This window comes from Phocoena sinus, chromosome 15, assembly GCF_008692025.1.
Source record: "Phocoena sinus isolate mPhoSin1 chromosome 15, mPhoSin1.pri, whole genome shotgun sequence".
NCBI classification, from domain to species: Eukaryota; Metazoa; Chordata; class Mammalia; order Artiodactyla; family Phocoenidae; genus Phocoena; species Phocoena sinus.
In genome coordinates, this window is record NC_045777.1 from 15,179,422 (window position 1) to 15,196,278 (window position 16,857).

At 51.6% G+C, this 16,857-nt stretch overlaps 1 protein-coding gene across 1 annotated transcript; it reads right to left on the reverse strand.

The window, feature by feature from the left end:
• Positions 1-10,274: 10,274 nt before the first annotated feature.
• Positions 10,275-15,568, reverse strand: LOC116740835 (pancreatic trypsin inhibitor-like). Its single transcript, XM_032606822.1, has 3 exons — positions 15,235-15,568; positions 11,244-11,435; positions 10,275-10,786 (listed from the first exon to the last, which is right to left on the reverse strand). The coding sequence occupies exons 1-3, from the start codon at positions 15,326-15,328 to the stop codon at positions 10,776-10,778; spliced, it is 297 nt and encodes a 98-aa protein (XP_032462713.1). The 5' UTR covers positions 15,329-15,568; the 3' UTR covers positions 10,275-10,775.
• Positions 15,569-16,857: the final 1,289 nt, after the last annotated feature.

A 16,857-nucleotide genomic window follows, 5' to 3' on the forward strand; every position in this document is an offset into this window, starting at 1 on the left:
CCGAGGCATGTGGGATGTTAGCTTCCCAACCAGGGGTCAAACCCAACCCCCTGCATTGGAAGGCAAAGTCTTAACCACTGGACCACCAGGGAAGCCCCCTTGGCTGCTTTTAAAGTGTGCCGTCCACTGCATTTTAAAAAAAAGAACAAATAGAATTTGGGGGGGATGTCACCTTTCATAAGCCCCCTCAGGAAATTCCTCAGTGCCCAAGGAGTGTCACTGTTTCCTGAAATGGTCCCTTTCTTCCTCAGAGGTCACCTAAAGCCCTTTTGCTTCAGTGATAGGTCTCACCCAGTTCCAGTTCCTTGCCCACCCCATCCCACCCTTTATTTGACGCTCTGGTGTCTCAGAAATGTAGGTGGGATTGGGGGCTTCTGCTGATTTTCTTTGGGATCAGGTCACTTGTTCCTCAGCCATTAGGAACCACACTTTAAGGAAGGCCCTGCCTGCCCCCTGGAGGCAGCATGAGGAAGTGCGTCCTCCACCTGAAGCTGCGCACACCCCCTTCCCTGTGAGGCAGGAATATTGAAGTCTTTTGGTAGCTGCCTTTAAAAGCTGTTGTTGTACACAATGTAGGTTTATAAATCACAGGTTAACATGAATAATTAATTTAAAATATTTATTCAGCTACTGAAGTACACAAAGCTGACTCAGTCTCTTCTCTCCTGTAGTCCATTTTCCAGCAAGAAATTCTGAGATAATGTACAAATAAGAAATGTGGTCACAGGACTTCCCTGGTGGTGCAGTGGTTAAGAATCCGCCTGCCACTAGAAAAATGGTACAGATGAAGCGGTTTGCAGGGCAGAAATAGAGACACAGATGTAGAGAACAAACGTACAGACACCAAGGGGGGAAAGCGGCGGGGTGGGGGTGGTGGTGGGATGAATTGGGATTGACATATATACACTAATATGTATAAAATAGATAACTAATAAGAACCTGTTGTATAAAAAATAAATAAAGTTAAATTTAAAAATTAAAAAAAAAAAACTTGGGTTCGAGCCCTGGTCTGGGAACTAAGACCCCACATGCTGCGGAGCAACTAAGCCCGTGCACCACAACTACTGAGCCTGCGCTCTAGAGCCCGCGAGCCACAACTACTGAAGCCCGCGTGCCTAGAGCCCGTGCTCCACAGCAAGAGAAGCCACCGCAATGAGAAACCCGTGCACCGCAACGAAGAGTAGCCCCCGCACGCCGCAACTAGAGGAAGCCCGCATGCAGCAACGAAGACCCAACACAGACAAAAATAAATTAATTAATTTTTAGAAAAGAAAGAAATGTGATCACTTTACTGAGAAGGAAGCACAGGGCATGAAGGGAGGGTTAGCAGGGGGCTGGACAAGTGTGGAGGTGGTGGGAGTTGCATGGAGGGATGCCCTGAGGAAGTGAACTTTCAGCTGAGGCCTGAGGGATGAGCAAGAGTCCTGAGAGGAAGGTGGGGAAAGTTCTCAGCACATGGAAAAGCAAGAGAGGAACGAGGAGGAGAAGGTGTGTGAGAATGTGTGGGAGGACGGGACGACATGGCACTGGGTGTAGACTTGAAGGACCAGGCCTGAGGAGCCCTGTGAGATGAGCTAAGAGTTTGGGGCTTTACCCGAGGCCACAGGAAGGACCTGGACATCTTGGGAGGCCCTGGTGGAGGATGGAGAGGAGGGGCGGGGCCGAGGCAGTGGGGTCGTGATGAAACCGTGTGACCCAGATTGGGACTTGAACCCATGGTCTTTTAATTGAAATCACACACCTGGTCTCAGGGCTTAATGAAGCTCAGTTTCTTTAAGTCTCATCACAGAAAGAATTCAGTGAGAGACAAAGTGATAGATAAGAAATGGATTTATTTAGAGAGACACACATTCCATAGACAGAATTCGGTCTATCCCAAAATGCGAGAACGGCCTTGGGAGAAGCACAGTCTACAGACAGAGTGTGGGTCATCTCAGGAGGCAAAAGGCCCCGAAATATGGTGTGGTTAGTTTTTATGGGCTGGGTAGTTTCAAAGTGGGAGGATTATTCCAACTATTTGGGGGAAGGGACAGAGATTTCCAGGAATTGGGCCACAGCCCACTTTTTGACCTTTGGTGGTCGGCCTTGGAACTGTCATGGCGCTGGTGGGTGTGTCATTTGGCATATGCTAATGTATTACAATGAGCGTATAATGAGGCTCAAGGTCTACTCGGAGTCGAATCTTCTGTCATCTTGGACCTAACCAGTTTTTGTCATGTCCTATGACTATGTACACTGCCCCCTTTCCTCCTGTTTCAGTGACAAGTGTCCAGAGGGGAGACAGGAGTGGCCTGGACTCAGCAGAGAGCAGAGGCTGCAGAGGAGGCAGTGAGGAGGAACAACCAACAGGCTTTGCTACGAGATTGCTCCCCGGGGGCGAGGAAAGGGAAGAAGCACGGACAGCAGGGAGCTTCCTGGGAGAAGGGAGGCGAAGCAAGTCCTTGCGGGAAGGGCAAAGAGTTCAGTTTGGTCAATGTTGAGTCCACAGCGCCGGTAAAACATTTAGGCAAAAACTTTCTCCTCCATCCGTGTGCCCCGCCCCATCCCCTTGGCTTCAGAAAATCCACATTCTTGTAAAAGAGATCAAGTCAACAGGGTGGCCCAAGAGTGCTGGGGAGGGGTAAGGCCAAGCAGTTTCCTGGCCTGGGGAGCTGGCTAGGTGCCAGAAGAAATCCGTGGGCAGCAGTGTCCAAAGCTGAAGGTCCAGTAGGCAGCTGGGTCCACAGGCTAAGACCATTTGCTCATCAAAGTGTCTTCTGCTGCCCTAGACTGAGTTCCAGGAGCCGCCCTGGGCTGTGCCCCTACCTGGCTCCTGCATCATGGCTGTGGACTGTTCCCTGTGCTCAGAGTAAACAGCCCTGGCCCCTCCCAACCAGCACCTGTCTCCAGTCCCCAGGCTGAACATGGGAACTGGGGAGGCATTCTCACCTCTTTCCCCCAGGACCCATCTGTGGGGACAGTGGCTGGATGTGCTTCTGTCACCAGCTCTGACTCACCTGTCATCCCAATGGTCACTGCCCCCCTTCTGCCCTCCAGCAGCAAAGACCTCCTGGGGCTTAAGGACCTTGGATTTTGTCTGTTTGTAATCTTTTTTTATTTATTTAGGCTGAGCCGGGTCTTAGTTGCAGCATTCAAACTCTTAGTTGCGGCATGCGGGCTTCTTAGCTGTGGCTCGCCAGCCCCTTAGTTACGGCATATGAATTCTTAGTTGTGGCGTGAGTGTGGGATCCAGTTCCCTGACCAAGGATTGAACCCGGGCCCCTTGCATTGGGAGCTCAGAGTCTTAACCGCTGCACCATCCAGGGAAATCCACCACTCACCAATCTTTGGAGATGACAACGTGACAGCTCAGAACAAGGAAGTGATTCATTCAAGGTTCCTCAGCTGGGAGGTGGTGGAGGTGGGAGACAAACCCAGACCCTTCACCCCAAGGCTAGTGTCGAGGGCTCCTTTCGTTACTTTCTCTACACCAACTGTGCACCCTAGATGTGTCACGAAGGAGACACCTGGGCAATATATATGATGGAAGGGAAAAAACAAGGGCTTGGTGGGATAGAGACCTGGGATCAAACCTTTTCTCTACAGCTTCAAATGGGACTTGGGTAGGACCTTCCCATGGGACCTCTCAGTTTCAGAATGGGAACCCCTGAGTCTAGCTCTTGGCCTCCTGCTGCCCTGCCCACGGGCCCCAGGAAGGAGGTGGGGAAGCAGGAGTGGACAAGGGTCCATCCAGCTGCAGCTGGTCGAGCTGCACCCGGCTTGGAAGCAGCTTAGGTTTCTGGTTCCCACTGGGGCCAGGGTGACACCTGATCCCCGGGGACTGGGAAATGGCAAAGGTGGCAGCCGACCCACCTGCCTTGTCTGCTGAGCCCTCAACTCCAGCTGCCTCAGATCTGCCCCCCCAAGGCTACTCCCCCACCACCTACCCCCGAGGCACACCGTTAAAACCTCCACCTGGGCAGCACCTCGCTCCTGCGCCCGCCACAAGCAAGCACCATGCCTACGTGCAGCCCTGGTCCCCTCGCGGCCGCCTCCTCCTTGGCCTGCTGCTGAGCCTGCCCCCAGCTCCCAGGTGGGTGGGGCGGGCAGAGGCCTGGCACAGTCTGGCAAAGGCTTAGTTCTGGGAACAGAGAACCGAAATCCCCAGGGCCAGAGTGGGGAGACCCATGGTGAATAAAATTTGGGGGTCTCTGGTGCCTAAAAACTGGTGACCCTTGGAGCTTCAGGTGTAGGGTTCAATGTGCTGGAGGTGGGGAGACACTGAAGGCTGACATTTGAGAGCAGGCTCTGTGCTAAGGGTTGAGACTCAGTGGCCAGAGAGGGGACCTCCTGCTTAAAGATCAGAAGCTCCTAGACACTCAGCTGTGCGGGGTCACCTAAGGATTGAGGGCTCTGAGGCCAAGGGCTAGGTCACTCCTGTGTGGGGTGCAGGGGCCCTATGCCTGGAGGTGGGGCTCTCTGAAGGCCCATAGGGGGCGCCAGGGCCAGAGATGGAGAATCCCTCAGAGGGAGGGGGGTACTTGGAAAACAAGCCACTGTGTGTGGAGCGTCTACTCTCTCCTGAGACATTTCACATGTATGATTTCATTTAGCCTCATGTCAACCCTACAGCATCTGGGATTCTCATCCCATTTTGCCAACCAGGAAGCAGAGGCTCGGAGAGGTGAAGCGACTTGCTCAGGACCCACAACCAGCAGACGGCACAACTAGGATTCTAGCTCAGGAGGCCCTCTGGTCCTGCCTCCCTTCCTGCCTCAGTCTGTCCATCTGAGACCAGGGAACAGCAGAGACTCCCCCTAACAGCAGAGGCTCCTCTTTTCTGCCCCCTCCTCTCTCATGTGTCTGTCTTTCTCTCCCAATGTCCTCCTCCCTCTGGTCCAGGTTAGAGGCCCCCAGACACAGGGGTCCCCGACGGGCCTGTCCTCCCTCCACCTCCCATCTCCCTGCTCAAGTGACTGAGTCTCTAATTACAAACCTTCCCATCCCCTGGGGGACATCTTCAGACAAATAACAAGCAGGGAGCATCACAGGGGCTAGATTCTGGGTAAAGACCAGTGACCCCAGCACTTTGGGACCCAGGCCATATCCCTGCTTCTGGTCCTCAGTTTTTGCCTCTGAAAAATGAAAAGCTTGGATTCCACGCTTCCTTCCCTGATGGGAGCTCCCATGGCCTGCTGGCCAGTCTTAAACTCCAGCAAGTGCTTTTTATGACAGGCAAGCTTCACATGCTTTCTCTCACTCAAACCTTAGAGTGGAAGAGAGGGTGTTAAAGAGGAGGAAGGGGGAGGGGTGCTCAGGGAGGCATCCCAACTTTCTTCAAACCACTCAGGCAAAAGCTGAACCCTCTTGCTGGGACTGCTGCCCAGCCAGGGATGGCGGTGTGACCTTGGGCAAGAACCCGTCTCTCTCAGATGCTCACTCCACATCTTTAATATGGCCTGGGTGGTCTCCGAAATCTGTAAAGTCTCTTTCTGTCTGAATGGAGGAATTCGGGGTGCCAGGTCAGGTGCTGGGAGTGGGGGAGGCCCGGGAGGGGGACTCGGAGTGGGACGAGTGTCCTAGGCCTTGGGAGTCAGTCCCCTCAGCAGCCTCCGGCTGCCCTGTGACTCTGGCCCACAGGGAGGAATCTTCAGACCAGGTCCCCAGACCTCAGGCAACAAAGTCCCCACATTGTGTCCCAGAAGCAAAGACATGCACTAGAGCACTGAATCCAGCCAGGTGCAGGGGTCTCCCTTCCCCCCGCTGCACTTCAGATGCCTTGTCTCCCCAAGGTCCCTGGAGGGAGTGCCTCAGCTGAACTGCTTCCGTCTCCTTCCACCCAGCCAGATGTCCCAGAGTTGGGAGCACCCCACTTCCCCGAACCAGATGCTCCTACCTCCTACCAGTACCGTCTCCCGTCCTGCCTGGTGGAGGCCCCCGGGGTTACCACTGGGCATCTGGCAGACGGTGGCGCAGCCGGCCCGGCAGCACTTGAGGTCGGCCACGCATTCCCCACCCGAGAGGCACTCCTGCGTGCAGTTCAGGTCCACCTCTAGCGCGGGGCACACGCCTGATTTCTCTGCTCCTGTGCCTGGGAGGCGGACGCGCAGTGAGGAACCAAAGTCCTAGTCTCAGAGGATGCCCATCTCCTGTCCTAGGACCACAAATCTCAGTCTCCCTGGATATGTCCGATTCTGGCCCTGGGGGCCTCCCTACAGCCTTCAGAGAATCCCACCAGGCCCCACTGCTGCCACCAGGGGGCAGGAAGGGCCTTCCTTAAAATGTGGTTCCTAATGGTTGAGGTACTGGTGACTTGAGCCCAAAGAGAACCAGCAGAAGTCCCCAACCCCACCTACATTTTGGGGGAACCGGAGGGTCAAATAAAGGGCAGGATGGGGTGGGCAAGGGACTTGACCTGGATGAGACCTATCACTGAAGCAAGAGGGCTTTAGGTTACCTCTGAGGAAGAAAGGGACCGTTTCAGGAAACAGACAGTGACGCCCCTTGGACACTGAGGGACTCCCTGAGGGGCTTATGAAAGGTGGGTGACACTACAAACCAAAGGCTATTTATTCCTTTCTTTAATGCAGTAGGCGGCACGTTTAAAAAGGAGTCAGGAATCAAGAAAACTAAAAGTCTATGTGCTTTTAGGCAAGTACTTTGGTCTATGGTATTCAAAACACTTTAGCACCATAACCAACATGGTCCTCACAAATATACAAACCCATGGGACTTCCCTGGTGGCACAGTGATTAAGAATCTGCCTGCCAATGCAGGGGACACGGGTTTGAACCCTGGTCCAGGAAGATCGCACATGCCGCAGAGCAACTAAGCCCGTGCGCCATGACTACCGAGCCTGTGCTCTAAACCCCGCGAGCTACAACTCTGAGCCCTGATTTCCAGGAGCTGACCGGGCACCACAGTTGGCCTTATGTCTCCTGCTGAACATAAACTATTTTATAGGATGTCAGTATCAGACAAAGTCATTCTGTGCCCATGATGGGTTAAGACAAAAAGTGGGACTTGCCTGGTGGCACAGTGGTTAAGAATCCGCCTGCCAATGCAGGGGACACGGGTTCGAGCCCTGGTCTGGGAAGATCCCACATGCCGTGGAGCAACTAAGTCTGTGCTCCACAACTACTGAGCCTGCACTCTAGAGTCCGTGAGCCACAGCTACTGAACCCGCGCGCCTAGAGCCCGTGCTCTGCAACAAGAGAAGCCACCGCAATGAGAAGCCCGCGCACCACAACGAAGAGTAGCCCCTGCTCACCTCAACTAGAGAAAGCCCGCATGCCGCAATGAAGACCCAACACAGCTATAACTAACTAACTAACTAACTAACTAAATAAATAAATGGACACCCTGTAATCATGGTTGAACACAGGCAAAACAAGTTAAGTTAACAAGCCACCAAAATGACAAAGCTTCTCCCTATTCTGCCTCATATGAGCGACTGATGCTGCTTTACCAAATACAGCTCTAAACTCTATCTTGTCCTCTCTTCTTAGAGTTAAGATTAAGATACATAGTCAGAGAACTGCCCCACTTCCTGACAGCATCCATCCAGAGCAGAGCCAGCTTCCTGAAACCTTCCCCAAATCACCCAACCATAGCACATTTCTTTAGGTCTTCTCTAACATCCTCTTAATGAGATGCTAGGTGGTTCCCCAAGGTGTGTGTTCTCCTTGCTGTAGTGAGTAATAAACCCAACTGGTTCAACCAGGAACAGGAGTGTTTCTGGAGGTGTGTGGCTAGAGACGTTGACAGGTAGAATCATTAGCCTTATTTTGTAAAAAAGGAAAGAGAAACTCAGAGATTTGGAGAGATATTCCCAAGACTATAAGGTAGTAAGTGACAGAACCAGCTCTTTCTATTTTCTCATATTTAAAGACCCTGCTATGTGAGTCTCTATGCATCAGTTTCCTTATCTGTAGTGATGCAGTCAGACACTGTTCTCCAAAGGTCTCTCCAGCTCACGTCTTCCTAGAGGCAGAGGCATGAAAACATTGTCAAAGTGGCTTGGCTTGGGAGAGCTGGGACCTCCTTTTGACTGAGAACCCAGTGGATTCTAAACAAGTCATTCCCACAACGCCTTGCAGCGGGGAAGGTCTAATAATGAACTTGAAGTGGGGTGCATCCTGGGAGATACCTCCATAAGCCTTGGATTCCTGCCCCACCTACATCCTACCTGCTCCTCTCAGCCACCCTCACTTAGCTGTTCATATTTCTACAGTATCTGATTGCCGCAGCTCTTGACCTACTGGGAAAAGCAAGACTGGAGGGTGGGGCTTCCCTGGTGGCGCAGTGGTTAAGAACCCGCCTGTCAATGCAGGGGACGCGGGTTCGCGCCCTGGTCCGGGAAGATCACACATGCCGCGGAGCGACTAAGCCCGTGCACCACAACTACTGAGCCTGCGCTCTAGAGCCCGTGCTCTGCAACAAGAGAAGCCACCGCAATGAGTAGCCCCCGCCCGCTAACCGCAACTAGAGAAAGCCCGCGTGCAGCAACAGAGACCCAACGCGGACAAAAATAAATTAATTAAATAAATTACAAAATAAAGACTGGAGGGTGACCCGGGAGCTGTGATCCTACTGACCATCCTCTTATTCTTCCACTAACCTCATCTCCAGCCCGGTGAGGGAGCATCTCAGGAAGGTGCCAACCATCCTAGCACCATAAATTGTAGGGAGCTCTAAAGAGTCATTCCCTTAACTCTGAGTCCTGAGGATCTGAAAGATGGTGAAAGGGACTTAGCAAATGTTAAGAAACTAAAAGAGACTTGGGTGGTGGTGGAGGGGTACTTCCCTGACGGCCATCTCCCAATGTCTGTAGAACTAACGAAGAGCAGAATTTGTCTGTAGGGTTCTTGGGAGCAGAGTCAGGACCAATGCGGAAACACAGGGCCAGAGAGGAGGGGGACTCTTACAGGCTCAATAGGACAGAAGAGTGTTTATTCACCAATACTACCAGCTGGTACCTGCTGCCCAAGAGAAAGTGAGCTCCCCCTAGCAGGAGGTAAAAAACACTGAGGCTGGTTGACTAGCTACCTTCTATGAAAATTTAACATTTAATCATTCAGAAGCCTTCTCCAGTGTTTTTCCAAAACCTAATTTCTCTTCCACTGGTACTTCTACACACCCACATGGCTCAGCTCTAATGGGTCTGTTTCTTAGAGATGACAAAAGCGGCTGCCTCACTCCCCTCAGGAGCTGGGACTAGCAGGAGGGAGCGGAAAACTCAAGCTGTGGAACCAGGGCTCTCATGCAAATACGGCGGTTCCCGCACCCCTCCTAGGGAACTTCTGTTCCCCTACTCTGTACAGGGGGACTCCCAGGTCCATCGTGTTCAGGGCTGGGTGGACTTCGAGGAACAAGTTGGGGTCTCCTCGTGATGCTCAAAGGCTACCTGGAAATTGATACAGACTCCAACCTGGGACATGGACGGATGTAGAATCTCTGTTCTCATCTCTGCCTCTTTGTCTTGCCCCAAAGCTCCTGTTTGCCCTCTTCTCTCTACCTGACAGAATCCAACTCACCCTTCCAAACTCAGCTCAGACATCGTCTCTTCAGGGAAGCTGGCCTTGACCTCTTCTGGGAGGCTGGCCTTGACCTCTTCTGGGAGGCTGGCCTTGACCTCTTCAGGTGACAGCCAGAGCCTCCACCTTGGCTCCCACTGTAGCCCCAGGAAACTAATCCTCCAGCTAACTGACATCTCCATGCTCCCATTTCCTCCCTCTCAGTATCATTAGGAAAATACAAACAAATAATTTGGGGAAAATGACAAGCACAGAGCCTGGCACATGGCCAGTCTCACAAAAAAGGGTAGCTGTCCTTCTTTAACAGAAGAAGCCCCCTCTCCATACAGATGACCTTGCGGAAGGGTGTTCCTTGAAAAAATGGACAATTGAACCCCATGCTTCTTCTTTTGTCCTTCTAAGAGTCCAGGAGATCAACTTGCCCTAAAATTTGACCTGGCCCAAGAAGTAAAGAAAGAAAGTTTTCATGTTGAGGTGTCTCCCAGATATTTTTGTAGCTTGGGGTGTCCATTAAGAGGTAGATGGCATTGCAATAGGTTTTCTTCCAATACTTGGTAGGGCCCAGTCTAAGGGCAGAAAAAGGGGAGGAGTCCACTGCTCTGTAGAATAATGAGAAGGGCCACCATCTCCGTGGACAGTGTTGGATAAGGTTATTAGGTGCAAAAATCAGATTCCACGCAAGTTAGCTCAATTAGGAAATTAATTTATTGATTATAAGGATGTAGAATTTTAAATGACAGGAAAATGTTCAACATCGCGGTGGGGGAAAGGGACTTCTTTAATGAAAAGACCTCTGCCATCACTGATTCTCAGAGCTAGATTCCAGAAATTCTACCAACGATACCCACAAGGAGAGCCGTGATGGTGGGGTGGGGGATGAAGGTGAGGATGCAGTGAGGATGAGGGTTAGGGTTAGAATACTTGCTTCAAATCCCAGGCCTTGCAGTCACTCCAGTCATGAGGAATGTGCTCCTGCATTCCTTCCTTCCTTCCTCAAATATTTATGGACCGTCTCCTTTGTGCCAGGAACCATGCTAAGCGCTAGGGATAAAGGGAAGACTTTCTCTCATGGCGCTTAGAGCCGACTGGATGAGACAGAGCTAAAGCAAGTAGACCCATGGGGGGAAGGAAAGAGGCAGGGTTCTGTTGAGGAGGGTAGGGTTGAGAAGGAAGCCGGGGAGGCTGAACTGTTTCAGAAGCAGCCACAGCTCAGCCCTGCGTGGGTCCTCCTTGGACTTCAGCATGTTGGGGGAGCACGGTTCACAGGTCCTCTGCAAAGAGAAAGGGACTGGCTGAATGACATCTCTGAAGCCCCAGACTTGGACACGGTACACTCTGTTGGGTCCTAGACCATCCCAGAAATGAGCAACCACAATCCTCCCAGGACCAGGATGACCAACAAGAAGGAGGTGAGTTTTCCAAGCCTAGGTGGGGAGCTCAGGAGCTCTGCAGACCTGCTCTGTAGGGTGGCTGACTCAGTGTTCCCATCTGAAAAAGGGGAGCATGTGAGGAGGCTCAGATTCTCATGACGGGGCTTCTAGGGTGACCTTCTGCCAAGCTGGCCCGTGGAGGATGTGCTCAGTGTGTGGTTTCACAGGACACTGAGCCACTTGTCCTGGGAGGCAGCGAGGAGGAAAGACCCTGTGCAGCTGTGAATGGTGGGTGGCCCCCTGAGCTCCTCCTCTTTCCCCAGCCCTTCCCCACCCACCCTGCCTGCCCCTGTCTTACTCCAGGGCCTTTCAGCACCACCACAGGTCCTCATGCAGTCCTCTGATGTCAAGAAGTTGTTTTGCATGGCGTCACACCCGCCATATATGAAGGTGTCGCAGAGCCCGGAGCTGGCGTTGTAGAAGTACCTGATAAAGATGGCCTTGCAGAGACCCTGGTAGGGAGGCTCCAGGCAGAAGGCAGGCGGTGGGTCTGCAAGGATGGGAGGGACTCTAGGTCAGTTATGAGGATGGTCATCAAAGCTTGGTCTATAAGGTCAACAACAGCAACACCCAGCTTGTTTGCAATAGAGAATGTTGGGGTGCAGGGGTGTGAAATGTGAAAAGGCCAGTCGAGGGCCTGTGCTCCAACACGTTACTATTAATGTTGTGGTGTGACCGCGATATGGTAATCATCTTAAAAAATTATATCTTCTGGGCTTCCCTGGTGGCGCAGTTGTTGAGAGTCTGCCTGCCGATGCAGGGGACACGGGTTCGTGCTCCAGTCTGGGAAGATCCCACATGGCCGCTGAGCCTGAGTGTCCGGAGCCTGTGCTCTGCAACGGGAGAGGCCACAGCAGTGAGAGGCCCGCGTACAGCAAAAAAAAAAAAAAATTATATCTTCCTCATGAAGTATTTATGGATTAATTGCCATAATACCTTAGATTAATTTTGAAACAGTCTACAAAGAAAAGAGGACCCACGTCAATAATATTCTCCACATGTTGGTAATTGTTGAAGCTGGATAAATGGGGTTTATAATACTATTCTCTGTACTTAATGGAATGGTTGAAAGTTTCCACTATTAAAAAAAAAATAAGTGTGAAGAGAATCCCCTGGTGGTCCAGTGGTTAGGACTCCATTTTTCCACTGCAGGGGGCCCAGGTTCGATCCCCGGTCAGGGAACTAAGATCCCACAAGCTGAGTGATGCAGCCAAAAAAAGAAAAAAAAAAAAAAAAAGTGTGAAGGAATCACGATGTAACAGAGAAAGGCATGAAAGAAAACACAACGGTGTGTTAGCTTTGGTTACCTCATAGGGACTGGAATAATGGCATATTGAGGGAATATTGATATTGTGACTTATAATAAATATATATTTGTCCTTCATCCCATTTCTGGTAACAGACTCCTAAAACCCCTGGAACTGCCAAAGTGAAGAGAGCTATAAGTTGTCTTTTGTTATGGGACGGAGGTGACTGACTATTGGGAAGCCCCTAGTAACCCGAGGATGGGCGCTGGTTGCCACAGGAGCTAACTGCCTGACCAGAGGGTTGGAACTTACATTCCCACCCTCCTCTATGGCCTCCCCCAGCCCCGCTCAGGGAGGGGAAAGGGGCTGGAGGCTGAACAATCACCAGGGGCCAATGATTTCATGAATCATGACTAGGTAGTAAAACCTGCATAAAACCCTCAACAGACCAAGGCATTCATGTTATTCAGAAGAATTGGCATCGACCCAGGGAACAACATAGGTACACACTCCATCGTGGCTCACCTGCACCCCTGCAGCAGCCTGCCCGTGGGCTTCTGTCTCTGCCCTTTGCCCCCTAGAGGCCACTCTCCACACTGCAGCCGCAGGGACCCTGTTACAACTTGAATCCTATCCCATTGCTCCCATGACCAAGCCCTCATCTCTCTCAGTCAAATTCTGACTCTTATCTTACACGACCTGCCCCATGGCCCCTCTGCCTCATCCCCTTCCGCTCCCCACCCGCCCCCCACTCAGCTCCAGCCACCCTGGTCCCGGCTGCTGCTCAAACACACCAGGCACGTTTCACTGAAGCCTCTGCCCCAGCACCTGCTTATCGTAGAAGGTTTGCCGACCAGTCTGCGGAAAGAGCACAGCCTCCTTTGTCCCCATCACTCTCTTTCTTCAAAATATTCATCACGACCTGGCATAGTAGGTTCCCCTTTCTCTGTGATCTGTCTCCCTCTTAGGAGGCAAGTTAGTTTGCTATTTTGTGTACAGCTGTTTCCCCACATCAAGAACTATGCTTGTAAGGACTTGAGAAATATTGTTAGTGGAACTGACCTCCCATTTCACGCTAAGCGTACGTTCATCGAATAGAATGGATATCATTGAATTGCTGTTAGTGAAAAGTCTATTTAATGATGAGGCAAGTCTATATAACTATGAATCTAGCTCTAACATTCTATATATATATATATATATATTTTTTTTTTTTTTTTTTTTTTTTTGTGGTACACGGGCCTCTCACTGTTGTGGCCCCTCCCGCGGCGGAGCACAGGCTCCAGACGCGCAGGCCCAGCGGCCATGGCTCACGGGCCCAGCCGCTCCGCGGCATGTGGGATCCTCCCGGACCGGGGCACGAACCCGTGTCCCCTGCATCGGTAGGCGGGCTCTCAACCACTGCGCCACCAGGGAAGCCCTAACATTCTATATTTTGAGAGGATAGTAAAGTGATAGACAGGGGGGCAAGGGGAAGGGCATTGAGTTTTGAGTAATATTGTTCCAGCCTGGAAAAAAAAACAGCCTTAGGCCCACGAACAAACTCACAGCAGTGCTAGATGTCTTGCCCTCCCTGTAGTTGCCTCAGACAGAGCAGAAGCTCAGCTGCCCCACACTTTTCTGATGAATTTTAATAATAGAGAAATAATCATTATTTGACACCTAAATATTTTGGGCTGGGAAGGGAAAGATAAGCAGACTAAGTCTTCCAGATAAATACATCTTGGGGGAAAATGGACATCACTGGTTATGAAATTCATGATTGGTTGGTTATCCCTTCAGACAACCTGTGCAACAGGTGTCCCTAGTCAGGTGAGGAAACCACAGACGACTTGCCCCAGCACACACAGCACGTAAGTATTTAGGTCACCACGATACTATCATGTCACAACCCATTTGATAAACTACCTGATTCTGCCAGGAATTCTGAAAATACAGATAACTTGTAAGAGTTTCTGGGAGCACCGACGCATACTAAACACAACCCTGCCCCCGAGCCACAGTCACCAAATTAAAGGGGAGAGTGACTCCGGGTTTTGTCCCTGAGAGCAAATATGTGGTGGCCCTACTGACACCAACCAATTCTGCAACGCCAACTGGGCGTCCCACGAGTCAATTCACTTCTGACACTAAAACCGCAGAGCTAGTGCAGATTCAACAATATGAGGGCTCAGTCCCACATTTCAAATGCTAGTCACAAGTCCCGGGGTCACCCATACGTGTGACAAACTTGCTATAAATTCGGAGGTTCCATGACCCCACTTCCCATTTTCAGGGATTCATTAGAACCACCCACAGAACTCAGGGAAGCCCCTTACTTACTGCGGAGGAGACGCATAGGGCAAAGGGGGGTTGAGGGGTGCAAAGCCTCCATGCCCTCTCAGGACACTCTCCCCTCACATCACCTTGAATGCTCACCACTCTGGACGTTCTCCAAAACCCCAAAGTTTAGGGGTTTTTATTGAGGTTTCAATAGGTCAGCAAATTGATTGAATCATTGGTCACTGATGATTGAACTCAGCCTCAGTACTTACCCTCTCCTCTCCCCAGAAGTACTACAGGTTGAAAGTTCTAATTCTCTAATCACCTGATGAGACTTTTTGGAGGCCGGCCCCATCCTTAAGTTATCCTGGGTCGCCTTCCTTGACTCATCGCATTACCGTACAGAAGACAGTAAATTCCAAGGGTTGCAGGACATCTGGGCCAGGAACCAGGACAAGGATCAAATATGGATCTTTTCATTACACTACAGTGAGGTTCAGGGACAGGCAGTGACCAGGAACAGAGAGTCTCAGAGATAGAGTCCCTGGTCTGGTACGGTTTGGTGGGCTCCTTTTTTAAAAAGCTGAAACATAATGATTCCTATTGAGAGTCATGAAATGTCCCTGGAGTTAAAACTGCCCAACTTCCCAGGAGAAATCCAGAGAGGCTGTCAGCACCAACCCCACCCCTGCTCCCCAGCCCCTCCCATGGACTCGCCTCATTCCCACTCCACCCCACCCCCCAGCCCAGCCTGTGGAGGGGAGGTGAGCCGGGACTTACCCTGGACCTGGTTGCTCGTTTCACCCCCCGGGGTGCAGGCCACCAGGGTGCCCAGGAGGACGAGGAGGGCGATGGAGAGGCAGAGCCGGCTCATGTTCGTGGCTTTGCAGGAGGGCTTCTGAGGAAAGCTGGGGGCTGACAGAGCTTTTCATATCCCAGCTGAGGGGTGGGACAGGCAGTGAGGAGGGGAGTGAGGAAAGGGTGGAGCTGGGCTGGGTCCTGTTTATTGTGTAATCTCCCCACCTAACCTGCTTCTGCCTGCTGGGGCCAAATGCCCAGTAAGAGCGCTTCTCAGACTTGACTCTGCCTGTGGGTCTCGTGGAAACACAGACTGTGATTCCACAGGTGGAATTTTGTCCAATATGTTGACTCAGGGAGCGTCCCAGCACCTAGAGCAGTGCATGGCAGGTGATGGACGGTCAGTGGGTGGATGAGAGCAAATCAAAGGACAGATGAGTGAATGGGAGTGTGTTAGCTCAGGTCCTCCTTTTCAGTCTCCTGCTGATGTCATCACATCTGGGCATCAATGCCTTTCACCCCCCACCCCAAATTCACTAACCTCAGAAGACAGGTGTGGCACAGGACACCTTCCTGCAACCATTGCCACAGCTTTTCAGCTGTATGGAACTTGCTCTTTACCTGGCACTGGTCCAAGCAGAAGCTGAGCGGGGGTGGGGGGGGGGTGGGGGGGGGGTGGGGGGGGAGGGGGGGGAGGGGGGGGGGGGAGGCAATGTTTCTCCTGGGAGACAAACCCTGATTTTCTGGGTAGAAAAAAGAGTAAGGGGCATGGGCAGAGGGGAAGCAGGGAACTGAACACGTCTCCACAGCATGACCACTTACCACCCCTCACCTGGTTACACCAGCAGGAGAGCTGCCTGCCTGAGCAGACCTCAGGGGCTGGCGTGATCTGCGGGAGGCTGGAAAGATCGCCTGCAACATCTCCCGTTCTCGGGTCTCTCCACCTGTGGTTTTGGGGTCAGAGGATGTCAATTTGCATCCCAGCTCTCCCTTTCCCTAACTTTGTGACCTGTGGCCAGAAATCTCCCACAGCCCTGTGTCATCAGGGGTCATCTGAGATCCATGCTGCCCACGTCGTGGGGTTGCTATGGAAGCAGTGGAGTCAACAGACATATATTCCTTCTCCCTGCAAAGTCAGTCCTTGTAGTAAGAATAATAGGGATTTCCCTGGGCGCAGTGGTTAAGAATCCGCCTGCCAATGCAGAGGACACGGATACGAGCCCTGGTCCGGACTCGAACATGCCACGGAGCAACTAAGCCCGTGCACCACAACTATTGAGCCTGCGTGCTGCAACTACTGAAGCCTGCACGCCTAGAGCCCATGCTCTGTAACAAGAGAAGCCACCGCAATGAGAAGCCTGCGTGCAGCAACGAAGACCCAACACAGCTGAAAATTAATTATTTTTTAAAAAATAATAATAATAATGAGTAATGACAGCAGTAAACACTTAGCTCCTTCCATGTGCCAGGCATTACCCTAAGCATTTAACTCATCTAATCCTCACGATAATCCTAAAAGAGGGTGAGCAAATCTTAATATTTCCTAACAATACAGAGGAGAAAATTGAGGCAACAGGAAATCTGTAATTTGCCCAAGGTCATGCT

Excerpts from the sequence above, each read along its gene's own strand:
- LOC116740835 (XM_032606822.1), bottom strand. The coding sequence starts at position 15,328 with ATGAGCCGGCTCTGCCTCTCCATCGCCCTCCTCGTCCTCCTGGGCACC. Across the intron at positions 11,436-15,234 it reads AACGAGCAACCAGGTCCAGG|ACCCACCGCCTGCCTTCTGC; the intron begins GTAAGTCCCGGC and ends CCATCCTTGCAG.